Source organism: Cervus canadensis, chromosome 18 (assembly GCF_019320065.1).
Source record: "Cervus canadensis isolate Bull #8, Minnesota chromosome 18, ASM1932006v1, whole genome shotgun sequence".
NCBI classification, from domain to species: domain Eukaryota; kingdom Metazoa; phylum Chordata; class Mammalia; order Artiodactyla; family Cervidae; genus Cervus; species Cervus canadensis.
In genome coordinates this window covers 23,815,059-23,826,100 of record NC_057403.1, presented here as the reverse complement: position 1 = coordinate 23,826,100, position 11,042 = coordinate 23,815,059, and the positions used below count along the sequence as shown (strand labels likewise).

General features: G+C 53.4%; 1 protein-coding gene across 2 annotated transcripts; it reads left to right on the top strand.

Annotated features, from left to right (window-relative positions):
• Positions 1-300: 300 nt before the first annotated feature.
• On the top strand, positions 301-7,479 carry TIMM50 (translocase of inner mitochondrial membrane 50). Of its 2 annotated transcripts, none has more exons than XM_043436977.1 (11): positions 301-457; positions 1,393-1,549; positions 2,061-2,092; positions 2,304-2,325; positions 4,018-4,076; positions 4,172-4,291; positions 4,672-4,776; positions 4,886-4,984; positions 5,628-5,784; positions 6,125-6,231; positions 7,268-7,479. In XM_043436977.1, exons 1-11 carry the CDS (start codon positions 350-352, stop codon positions 7,367-7,369), a joined length of 1,068 nt encoding a protein of 355 aa, XP_043292912.1. In that variant the 5' UTR covers positions 301-349; the 3' UTR covers positions 7,370-7,479. The 2 variants fall into 2 exon arrangements, with proteins under 2 accessions (XP_043292912.1, XP_043292913.1); XM_043436978.1 differs by lacking the exon at positions 301-457 and adding an exon at positions 525-769.
• Positions 7,480-11,042: the final 3,563 nt, after the last annotated feature.

Genomic DNA, 11,042 nt, shown 5'->3' with positions numbered 1-11,042 from the left:
GGAAGGTGTGTGAAGCTGGCTTTTAGTTTTTAGGACAAATCCAGCAGCAACTGGGTCCCTTCCTTATGGCCTCCGCTTGACCTCGGGCAGTGGGTGTCCCGCCCGGTCCTGTGGCGTGGGCGGTGGAACGCCCTCGGGCCTGAGCAGGACGCGGCGCCGGCAGACTCCCAGCCCTAGCGGGAGCGCCCGCCGCAATACGCCCGCAGCCCTTTGTCTCTCTCGGGCTCCCGTCCACCCGCCCCGCCCCTGCATCACCATTGGTCGCGGCCCCGGCCCGGGGCGGGGAGGAGAGAGTGAGGAGGCGCGGAGGAGAGAGTGAGGAGGCGGGGCCGCGTGGCGTCAGCGCAAGATGGCGGCCTCGGCGGCGCTGTTCCTGCGATTGCGGAGCGGGCTCCGGCAAGGCGCGCGGGGGCTGTGTGCGAGGCTCGCGACGCCGCCCCCTCGGGCCCCGGACCAGGTGAGCCGGATGGGGTTGGCCTGGGTACTGGGGCTCCTTCCTGGAGTTCCGGGCGGACCGGGGCCGCCGGGAGCTTCTGGAACGCAGCACCTCAGGGTGCTGAATGGAACGCCACCCGCGTTTTGAGTCTTTTCCCCGCTTCCCGGGGTTGGCAGCGCTTGCTCCCCCGGGATAGATGCTTGGGGACTCAAGTGTGTCCTCTGAACCTTACCTCCTCTGGATCCACACCTCTTCTGGACCCCACCTTCTCGACCCCACGTGGGCGCCGGGGAAGGAGGGGTCACCCGTTCTCCTGTCTCGGTGACTGTCTAGGTAATACTTGAGGGGGAGGGGCCCGGGACACTGGAGTCCCAGCCTGGCCTCGCGGCTATTTTCCCCGCCATGGTGTTGGTGGTGTTGCTCGGGCTTCTGATTCGACCTGCCTCCATCTTGACAGAGACCCTGTCCTTCTGATCTCCGGGTCCATTACTTCTGTGCCCTGCTCCCCAAGTCCCAGCAAGCGATTGCCCCTCCCATCCGTCCCCCTCGATACACCGCTACTGTGAGCTCCAGACGTCCGGAGGACTTAAGTCCCCGTCCTATCCTCTTGCGTGTCCTTCAGTGCTTTGCTCCAGGAATCTTAGTCAGTGTTCAGTCAGGGTCCCTGATCGTATCTCCCTGCCCTGCTTCCCCACCCCCGCTCCGGGCCTGTAGGATCCTGGGCACCGGGCTTGTTATCTCTTGAACCCCTGGGATCCTAGCGCCAGACGATTTAGTTCTTGACTTTTTTGAGAGACCCAGTCTCCTGCCTGCCCCTCCAGGGACACAACACCTGGAGGCCATATAGGTGTCCTCTTCCTGGCTCTCAACCTTGATTCTTCTCAGACCAGGGTGATGGAACCACCCTGACCTTGTTTCTCTCCTCTCTTGGCCAACCTACCCCTTCTCAATTGCAGGCTGCAGAGATTGGGAGCCGAGCAGGCACTAAGGCCCAGACCCAGGGACCACAGCAGCAGAGAAGTTCAGAGGGTCCCAGCTATGCCAAAAAAGTCGCACTCTGGCTTGCTGGGCTGCTCGGGGCTGGTGGGACCGTGAGCGTCATCTATATCTTCGGTGAGGAACATATTCCTGTCCCCCAGTTATGTTCTGTTGGCCCTCTATTCTGCTGGGGGGACTTCCCCCTCTTTCCTCTAAGGGCTTCACCCATCTTCATTCCCTGGCTCCTCCCTCAGGAGGGCAGCCACCTGGAGCTTGGAAATGAGGGAAGTCCCCCTACTACCCCTCTACTCAAGGTTCTACACCTTCTAGTTAGTTCCTGTACTAAGCTATAGGGAGTCAGTTTGAAGAGTGGGAAGGAGAGGTCTGGACCAGCCCCCTAAGCTACCTCTTCCCTCAGCACCCAAAATTCCCGTCCTCCCTCTAGACCCTTTATTCCTCAGAGACCCAGCCCTCCTGGTTTCAGAGGCCCAGGTATTCTGGCTACCAGCCCCCTCCTCTCTCTCGGGAGACCATGCCTCTAGCCCTCTTCCCTCAGACCCAGGAGGTAGGCCCTCTGCCCTCTTCCTCCCATGAGTTCCAGAAGACCAGGCCTCAAGCTTCTCATTCATCACTATCTCCCTTGCAGGAAACAACTCTGTGGATGAAAATGGTGCCAAGGTGAGTGGGAGAGAGACCCAGAGGTCTTACCAGGAGTCGCATCCTGTGGGTCTCCTCCCATCTGGTCTGTTCAGGCTCCTTTCTGCTCTGGAGTGAACCCTCCCTCCCAGGGACCTTTGCCTGCTCCTCCCAAAGCCCCATTCTTTGTCTGGGTGTGATGGGGTTCTGCCTCTGCCATCCCAAACCCTTCTTTTTTCTCTCTACCTCCCAGATTCCCGATGAATTCGACAACGGTGAGTATACAGGCGTAGATTCTGGGGTCCCCTGACCCTCTCTACTGTGCCCTCCCCATTTGGTGCCCCCCACTTCCACTGGGAGGTAGGGGAGTCAGCAGCTGTATGGCTTGGGGGGAGAGGGGCACACAGAACTCCAGCCCCCTTCCCTGGCCCCTCAGCCCAGGAGCAGATGGTCAGGGACAGTGGGGGAGGGGGATCCTGGGTAGGTGGGACTGCTTGGGGGAGAACTGGGCTTTCTCTGCCAGACACATGGCTTCCTGTGCCTTAGATCTGAGCATCTGCAGCCCCTCACCCGCTTCTTTATGACAGCCTCTTTCCCACCAGGCCATAGCCCATCCAGCTCCTTATTTCCAAAACAATGCCTCCTTCCTCCCTCCCCACCTTCTGATTAGCCAGCTTTTAGGGAGTTTCTGACAAATTGGATAACAGAGGGGAGCTGCCAATTCTATCACACATGGTCCTTCCCAAGAGAAATATAAAACTCGTAGGTCCAGAAAGCCACTTGTTTGTGCTAGGGATGTTTGCAAGCCGGCACGTTATTATGTTGGTGTTTTAAACTCGGCAGGTAGGTAAGTATGTTTTAACTGGGCAGATGTAGAGTCATACTATTTTAAACAAGTCAACATACTGATTTAAGGTGAACAGGTAAACCTGTAGGTTTAAAGTGTGTGTGTTCACAGCTCAAGTGGTGTTTCAGTATTTTGGTTTCAAAAAGACAGGTCTAGAGATAGTAGTTTAACTACACTAAAAATACCATATTGAAATAGGGAGTCATGTAAGATTTCCGTTTTAAACTGGACTTGGTGTATTCCTTTAAACCAGGATTTGCTAACCTCAGCCATGTTGATACCTTGGGTCATATAGTTCTTTGTCGTAGGGGAGTGTCCTGTGCATTGTAGGATGTTTAGTACTGTCTTGGGTGTCTGTCCACTAGATGCCAGTATTGTGATAATCAAAAATGTCTCCAGACATTGTAAAGTTTCCTGGGAAGCGAGGAATAAAATTGTGTTTTTAGTTGAGAACCAACTAGTTTAAAGTATATAGACGGCGTGCTACGTCGCTTCAGTTGTGTTCGACTCTTTACGACCCTATGGACTATAGCCTGCCAGACTCCTTTGTCAATGGAATTCTCCAGGCCAGAATGCTGGAGAGGTTGCCATGTCCTCCTCCAGGGTATCTTCCCTACCCAGGGATTGAACCTGAGTCTCTTATGTCTCCTGCATCGGAGGTGGGTTCTTTACCTACCACTAATGCCACCTGGGAAGCCCATATAGACGTGTGTGTATATTTATCGTGGCTTATTTAGATTCCATATACTTGCTTAAAGCGGGCACACCTGGAGACCTAGAGGTTGAGAGTTGACAAAATATACTGCCATAATGTTAGCAGATTTATTTATACACATGTGGGATTTAAGTGGGCAGATACAATGTTCTATTTTATACCTGGGGTGATATGCAGATATAAGTATTCAGATTAAAACTTGACAGGTGAATAAAAACACATTTGTTCCTACCCGGCAGTGGGTTATGTCATTCCCTTTTGCCTTGGTTCTTGGAAATGAGCTGTTTCAAACCAGGTGGGTGTTTTAGGCCTGTTTGTATCTGGTAGATAAATAAACCCCTGGTTTGTCCAGGGGTTGAGCAGTAGCTTATCCTGGAATCCCTTTTTGCCCTGGTGTTCTCCTAGATCCAATTCTGGTACAGCAGTTGCGCCGGACATACAAATATTTCAAAGATTACAGACAGGTGAGCAGGAGCCCTGGGCCGCAGCCCCGTCCCACCCCTGCCGGCCTCCCACCCCCGCCTTGTCTGAGTGCCGAGACCTGGTCTCTTTTTCACAGATGATCATCGAGCCCACCAGCCCCTGCCTTCTCCCAGACCCTCTGCGGGAGCCGTACTACCAGCCGCCATACACACTGGTCTTGGAGCTCACTGGCGTCCTCTTGCACCCTGAGTGGTCGGTGTGTCTTGGGGAAAGCAGTGGGTTGGGGACACTGCATAGGTCTGGGCGGCTGGCTTGTGGTGACATGGTCAAGAGCATAGATGCTGGAGCCAGGCTGGGGTGCAGCCCCCATCCTGCTCTGTGGTCTTGGGGAGGAGGTGTCACCCCTCCTGGCCTTGCTTTCCTCCCCTGTGCTGCTTCCCCGCCCGTAGTGATAGCAAGTGTCCCTGGGCACACAGTCAGTGCTAGAGCGGAGTCGGCTGTTATTGGGGGACCCAGATCCTGCAAACTCCTAGACCCTCAGTCGCAGCCCTGTGCCCGTGAATCCCTCCACGAGCCACAGAGACGGGAGAGAAGGCTCTGGGTCTCAGTGTGTCCCTGTTCTCACTGCATTTCCAGCTAGCCACTGGCTGGAGGTTTAAGAAGCGTCCAGGCATCGAGACCTTATTCCAGCAGCTTGCCCCTTTGTATGAAATTGTCATCTTTACGTCGGAGACTGGCATGGTGAGGGCCTGGGGCTGGGATGGGGTGGTTGACGTGGTAAGAGGTAAGGGAGAGCTGCAAGGCCAGGGCTCAGCCTGACCTTGTTCCCACCCCCATGCACCACCCCCAGACTGCCTTTCCACTCATCGACAGCGTGGACCCCCACGGCTTCATCTCCTACCGCCTGTTCCGGGACGCCACAAGATACATGGATGGGCACCATGTTAAGGTGCCGTGTGGGGGCCATGGTGGGCCTCTGGGACTTGGGGGAAGGCTGGCACTTGTTTGACTTGGAATCTGTTACTGTGACCCGTGATAGGGGTCCAGGAGTCTGTGGGGCTGTGAATTGGGCCTCTTTATGGGTTGTTGTCCGAATACCCATGCATCTTGATGTCTATTGGGTTTCTGACTGTCTTGGTGGGTCTGGGGGTCTGTGGAGTTTTTCAAGGTTCAGAGGGACATGGGTTGTAATGGAGGCTCTTGAAGGGTCTGTGTGGGTGCCTGTCTTCGTGTGACTCCATGTGTGTTGCTGTGGAGCAGTCTGCACCTCTACCTGTGAGAGGTTCACAAACTTGCCGCTTGTCACAAACCCCAGGGGTCTGTGGTTAAATGCACAAGTGCTCACTTCCCTCCCCAGGGAACCTCCAAATCAACCTGTCTGTGCGCCCGGCCTCGGGTCCAGGAGTCTGTGTGACTTGCTCCCCACTCCCTGGGAGGTTGGGTGTCATCATCCCAGCCTGGTCTTCGAGAGGCCCTTTTGTGGTGTTCTCAGTGTGTGTGTGGTCTGTCTGTCTGCCTCTCTCCCCTTCTTTGATTTCCTGCCTGGAAGAGAAGGAACACAGGCCTTGACCTGACCTTTCACTCACTTCCAGGACATTTCCTGTCTGAATCGGGACCCGGCCCGAGTAGTAGTCGTGGACTGCAAGAAGGAAGCGTTCCGCCTACAGCCCTACAATGGTGTCGCCCTGCGGCCCTGGGATGGCAACTCTGATGACCGGGTCTTATTGGACCTGTCTGCCTTCCTCAAGAGTGAGGCTGACCCCTGACCTCCTGGCCTCTGACCCTGAAGCCCTTGACCCCCAAGAGGAATGATCGATGCTTGATCCTGGCTTGTTTTTTATGGAAAACGGGATTTATGATGCAGGAGATCCATAAGCATCTTGCAGTCTTTAGAAGCTTCCTAGAATGTTGGGGATGCTCTTCTGGAATGGTTAGAGGATGCCCAGGAATGTTCAGGGGGAGCCCTTTTAGGCTACTGAGAAGGGTGCATGTAACTCCAACCCCCCGGCCCAAGTCTGGCCTTTACCCTTGTGGGCCCCACCTCCCTCTGGCCTTCAGCCTGGCTGACCCCCACCTGCTGTGTCCACAGCCATTGCTTTGAATGGTGTGGAGGATGTTCGAACTGTGCTGGAGCACTACGCCCTGGAGGAAGACCCACTGGAGGCTTTCAAACAGCGGCAGAGCCGGCTAGAGCAGGTGGGTGCTCAGATCCCCACTGTGGGTGGGGGATGTCCCATCAGCTCCCCAGGCTCTTGATGGAGGAGCCCTAAGCAACCTGTCTCCACTCTGGCTGTGTGACCTCATTACAAGGGCCTTCTCTTCCACACCACCCATCCCAGAAGGCCCTTGTAATGAGGGTTGAATAGATCCTATAGCCTACTCTGAGGACAGGAGGCAGGAAATGCCAGGCATTTGAGATAGGTCCAGAGACCTTGAGGGTTTCCCTGGTGGCTCAGATGGTAAAGAATCTGCCTGCAATGCAGGAGACCCAGTTTGATCTCTGGGTCAGGAAGATCCCCTGGAGGAAGGAATGGCAACCCACTCCAGTATTCTTGCCTGGAGAATTCCATGGACAGAGGAGCCTGGCGGGCTCCAGTCCATAGGGTAGCAGAGTTGGATACAACTGAGCAACTAACACTTTTGTCTCTCTTTTCAGAGACCTTGATGTTCTGGGGGCCCTAGTATTTTGTGGGGTGGGGGTTTGGATCAGGTCTGGGAAGAGGGATCCTTGGACACTTGGCCCGAGGTTTGGGCAAGTTCTCATGACCTTGGTGTGATCCTCATCATTTGTAGATGGGGCTAAGAATATAGATTGAGAAAGAGATCCCCAGGCATCTAGGCTCAGGTTGACCAGGTTTGGGGTTGTGTTCCTGGCTGGTGCGCCTGAGGGCACAAAGGGGGGATCCCTGGAGATTTGGGCCTGGCATCCTTCAGCATCCAGACAGGGGTCTTAGGGCTCAGGGAGCAAGATGATGCCATCAGGGTGGGGCCTGGGCTAGGTTCCCAGGGTTCAGGGGACGGGGATCGTGAGAGTACCTGGGGTTTGAGTCTGGGCTTCTGTGGCTCGCAGCTGGCTTTCCTAGTGTCTGACCGCGGTCTTTGCATTCTGGCCTCATCCTGTGTCTGGGCTGGTGTTCTGAGATTGTGGGTAAAGGAGTCCGGGCTGGGCAGAGGTTTAAGGAAGGAGGTGGCCCTCAGGCTGACTCTCCTCTCTGTCTGCCCCCAACTCTAGGAGGAACAGCAGCGCCTGGCCGAGCTCTCCAAATCCAGCAAGCAGAATCTCTTCTTCAGCTCTCTCACCAGCCGCTTGTGGCCTCGCTCCAAACAGCCCTGACCTCTGAGCCTCCGCAAACTCAGTGCCTGGGTTCCAGGCCCGAGGCCCAGCGCTCCCAGACCATCGCTTGGGCAACCACGTGTCCAATAAAGTTAATCCCAGATGCCACACTCCAGTGTCCAGAGGGTCTCCAGATGGGCGCGTCAGGGTGCAGTGCGGGACAGTGGGGGACCTCGTCCCACAGTGGCTGATCCGCTGCCGAGCACAGAGTGGGTGCTCTGGTGGATCAGGGTTGGTCCTTGAGCCTGGCCTGGGAATCTGAAACCCTGGGCAGGAGCCTGCCCTGCCTGCGTCTTCCTGTGTGCCGTGTGGTCTGCTCAAGTGTGTCTCCCTCTTTGGCCCCAGATTCCTTACAGAAAAAGAAGAGAGGACGGCGCTGTGGGCTTGGAAGACGGAGCCACCAGGCTGCTGTGCAAATGTATCAAATGTGGGCTTGTGGGGCACCGTGGACCAGAGATGCCTCATGTCAGGGGGGCAGCTGCTGCCCGGCTGGGGCCCTGGAGTGAGCCTGGAGTTGCTTGATCCTCTGGTTTTTCAGTAGAAGCCAGGAAAGGGGATGTTTATGTTAAATCTCTCAGTTTTAAAATGTTGGCTCGCTCCTAACTCAGACTGTAGCAGAACTCTGCAGTGGAACTTTCCACCATGTTTACCCCATGTACTGTCCAGTGCAGCTGCCAGGGGCCATGGGACCATGACGGACTTGAGAGGCGGCAAGGGTAACTGAAGGATGAGATTCTTTTTTTTTTTTTTTGGATGAGATTCTTAATTTTGTTTCTTTTTAAATAAATAGCCACCTGCGGCTCCTGGCTCCTGCATTGGACAGCACATTTGGGTATTGTTTAAGAGTGTGAATTCCACACTTTGTCTTTGGAAGCACAGAGTCTCAACCACTGGACAGTCAGGGAAGTCCCTCCAGACTCTGAAATACCCAAATCCAAGTTCAGATCCAAGCCCTACCACTCCCTGACTTGTGTGGTCACAAGCAAATGAGCAAGTTAACGTCTGCGCTCGGTGCCTCAATTTCCACATCTGTGAATACTAGTACCTACCTCACAGGCTAGGCTTGAGGGTGGACTGAGACCCTCCACATAGACACTCAGATGGTAGCTGTGGGAACCTCAGAAGCACCTTTCTGCCTCCCTTTCCTCAGCTCTGAAATGGGGGCGATGGTAGCACCTGTCTCAGTAGGGTGGTCGTGAGGAGTCAGGGGACAGCTTATGCCCAGGCTCTATGTATGTTCAACGGAGCTTATTGTTGCCAGGCCATGTTGGTTCTTCACAGGCTGAACTGTCCTGTACCATCTTGGCAGTCCCCCCCACCCGCCGTCTGTCCTAGCCTGCTCCAGCCAGCATTTAGTGCTCATACTAGTTAAATACTTTCAGAATGCCCTTCCCTGGTATTTGTTAAAATAATTAAAATGTATTTGAAACTGTGCAGGCCAGATTGAACTTCTGAACTCTAATAGATTTTTTTTTTTAAGCTCACAGATACCTATAAAGAATTAAAAATTGCAGTTCCCCATCCCCACCTGGAAGTGTTACCATGAGATATACCATTTGTAATCCAACAAGAGTTTCCCAAAATCCAGGACACCCAAGCTGAGGGCATCTGCAAAGCCTGTGTTTTTGCACATAGCTTTGAGAGTTGGAAACTCCTAACTGAATGCAACATATTTGGGGCTCATGATCCTGGGGAGAGTGGATTGTGGACGGAGGGAGCCATTGCAAGTGAATGTTCACCTACCACAGGAGGTGACACATGGAACCTTCTGAACTAAGACTTGGATCTGTCCACCCACGGGGCATGAAAGGAGGAAGTGCCTCTGTTCATTGGCATGTAGCCCCTGGGAATTAGGGCTAGCACTCTGGGCAGTGCTTCAGTCCAGTGGATTCTCCCAGGCGTTTTCCCCACCGCTGTGCTGGTTTGGGGATGGTGTGGTCAGGTCACACCTGCTCAAAGCTGGAAGGGAGGAGAAGGCATTTGACTTGTGCCAGGTGGTCTCTGCCAGGAGACACTGCTTATGCGATGATGTGGCCTTGGGTGTTTATATTAAATGCTGGGGCATCAGGGCATCCTTCAGTGGGCAGGTCTGGGCCAACATTAGGGCAGAATTCCCCGGTTGCACACCACTCAAGCCATGTGACCCTGGGCAAGGTCTCAGCTTGCTCATTTATAAGAAGGTAATAATAGGACTTCTCTCAGCAAATATAAGTACCAACTGCCAGGCCTCATTTTAGGCACAAGGGTGCATCAGTGAACAAATTATAGAGAAAAAGCTCTGCTCCCGAGATGATGTTTTCATGGAGGAGACAGAAAATGGTCTGGTTGCTTGGGGTACAATAAATGCATAAAGAAAAGTATGATAAGGAGATAGAGTGGTTTGGGGACTGGAGTACTGTTTTAGATTGAATGGAACAGTCAGGGAAGGCCTCCTGGAAGGGTGTATTTGAGCAGAGATCAGAATGAAATGAGGCGAACCATGGAGAGATTTGTGCCAGGCATGGTTACCCCAGGGCCTTTGCACTTGCTATTCTGTTTTCCTGAACTTTTTTTTCTGAGATCCATAGGGCTCACTCCTTTCCCTCCTTTAGGTCTTTGCTCAGATGTCACTTCAGCATGGCTTTCTGTGGGCTCTAAGGTGGGCACATAAGGGAGAGTCCTAAATAGCCAAGAAGATGCTTGGAAAGCCCTTAAAGAACACATGTAGACCTAAGAGAATTCACAGGAAACATGCCTAGCACAAGCCCTCAATAAAGGCTGGCCATTTTTACAATCTTTAAAATTTTTGAGCTGTATCAGACCTGGAATCTGTTACCTTTCCCAGTTATGATTCAGGGCAGGAATTTGCCTTCTCCAACAGCTAACGGCTGTCCAAACTCCATGTGAATATCTCCTATGATGGGACGCTCACTGCTCTACCTATCCCAGAAGAGGGCCTGATTTGCCTCCCAATAACTCTCTGTGATCCACAAGGTTCTATGGCTTCCGGGCCACAGAACTTGTTGAGTATGGGGAACGTGTCAGTCACTCAGTCATGTCCAATCCTTTGCAGTCCCATGGACTGCCAGGCTCCTTTGTCCATGGGACTCCCCAGGCAAGATACTGGAGTGAGTAGCCATTCCCTCAAACCCAGGTCTCCTGCATTGCAGGCGGATTCTTTACCATCTGAACAATCGGGGGATCTCAGAAGTCTGAAGGCACTGGGGAGCCATGGTCAGATGTGTGCTTAGAAAGACCTTATTAGCCACAGTGGTCGGGGCTGGCATAGAGGAGACATGGGGGGAGTGGAGCTGTGGGAACTCAGAAGAGGTGCCTGACCCCCTTGGGGAGTGTTAGGGAAGGCCTCCTACAGAAGAAGTCTGAATGGTAAGAACAGAATTAAAGAAAGAAGGAAGTGGAAAGCATATACAAGTAGAAGGAAAATCTGTGCAAAGAAAGCTGGGATGTTCTGCACAATTGACCATGGCCCTCCCCGCCCAGAATCCATGACTTCCATCCTCAGGATGACAAGCAAACTGTTTAGACTGAGTTCTTTCATTCATTAAAAATGACAGATCCCTCACTGTATGCCTGGCTCTACTGAGCTGTGCTGGATTGAGCACCTTTTCCAAAAGAAAAATATGTACGTGTATAATTGAACTTGTATTTTCCTTTTTAATTATTAGCCTCTAAG

What these genes read in the sequence shown, in the direction of transcription:
- TIMM50 (XM_043436977.1), top strand. Translation starts at nt 350, where the DNA reads ATGGCGGCCTCGGCGGCGCTGTTCCTGCGATTGCGGAGCGGGCTCCGG. An exon ending in CCCCTCGGGCCCCGGACCAG is followed by an intron (nt 458 to 1,392) that starts GTGAGCCGGATG and finishes TCTCAATTGCAG; the next exon opens with GCTGCAGAGATTGGGAGCCG. An exon ending in TGGATGGGCACCATGTTAAG is followed by an intron (nt 4,985 to 5,627) that starts GTGCCGTGTGGG and finishes ACTCACTTCCAG; the next exon opens with GACATTTCCTGTCTGAATCG.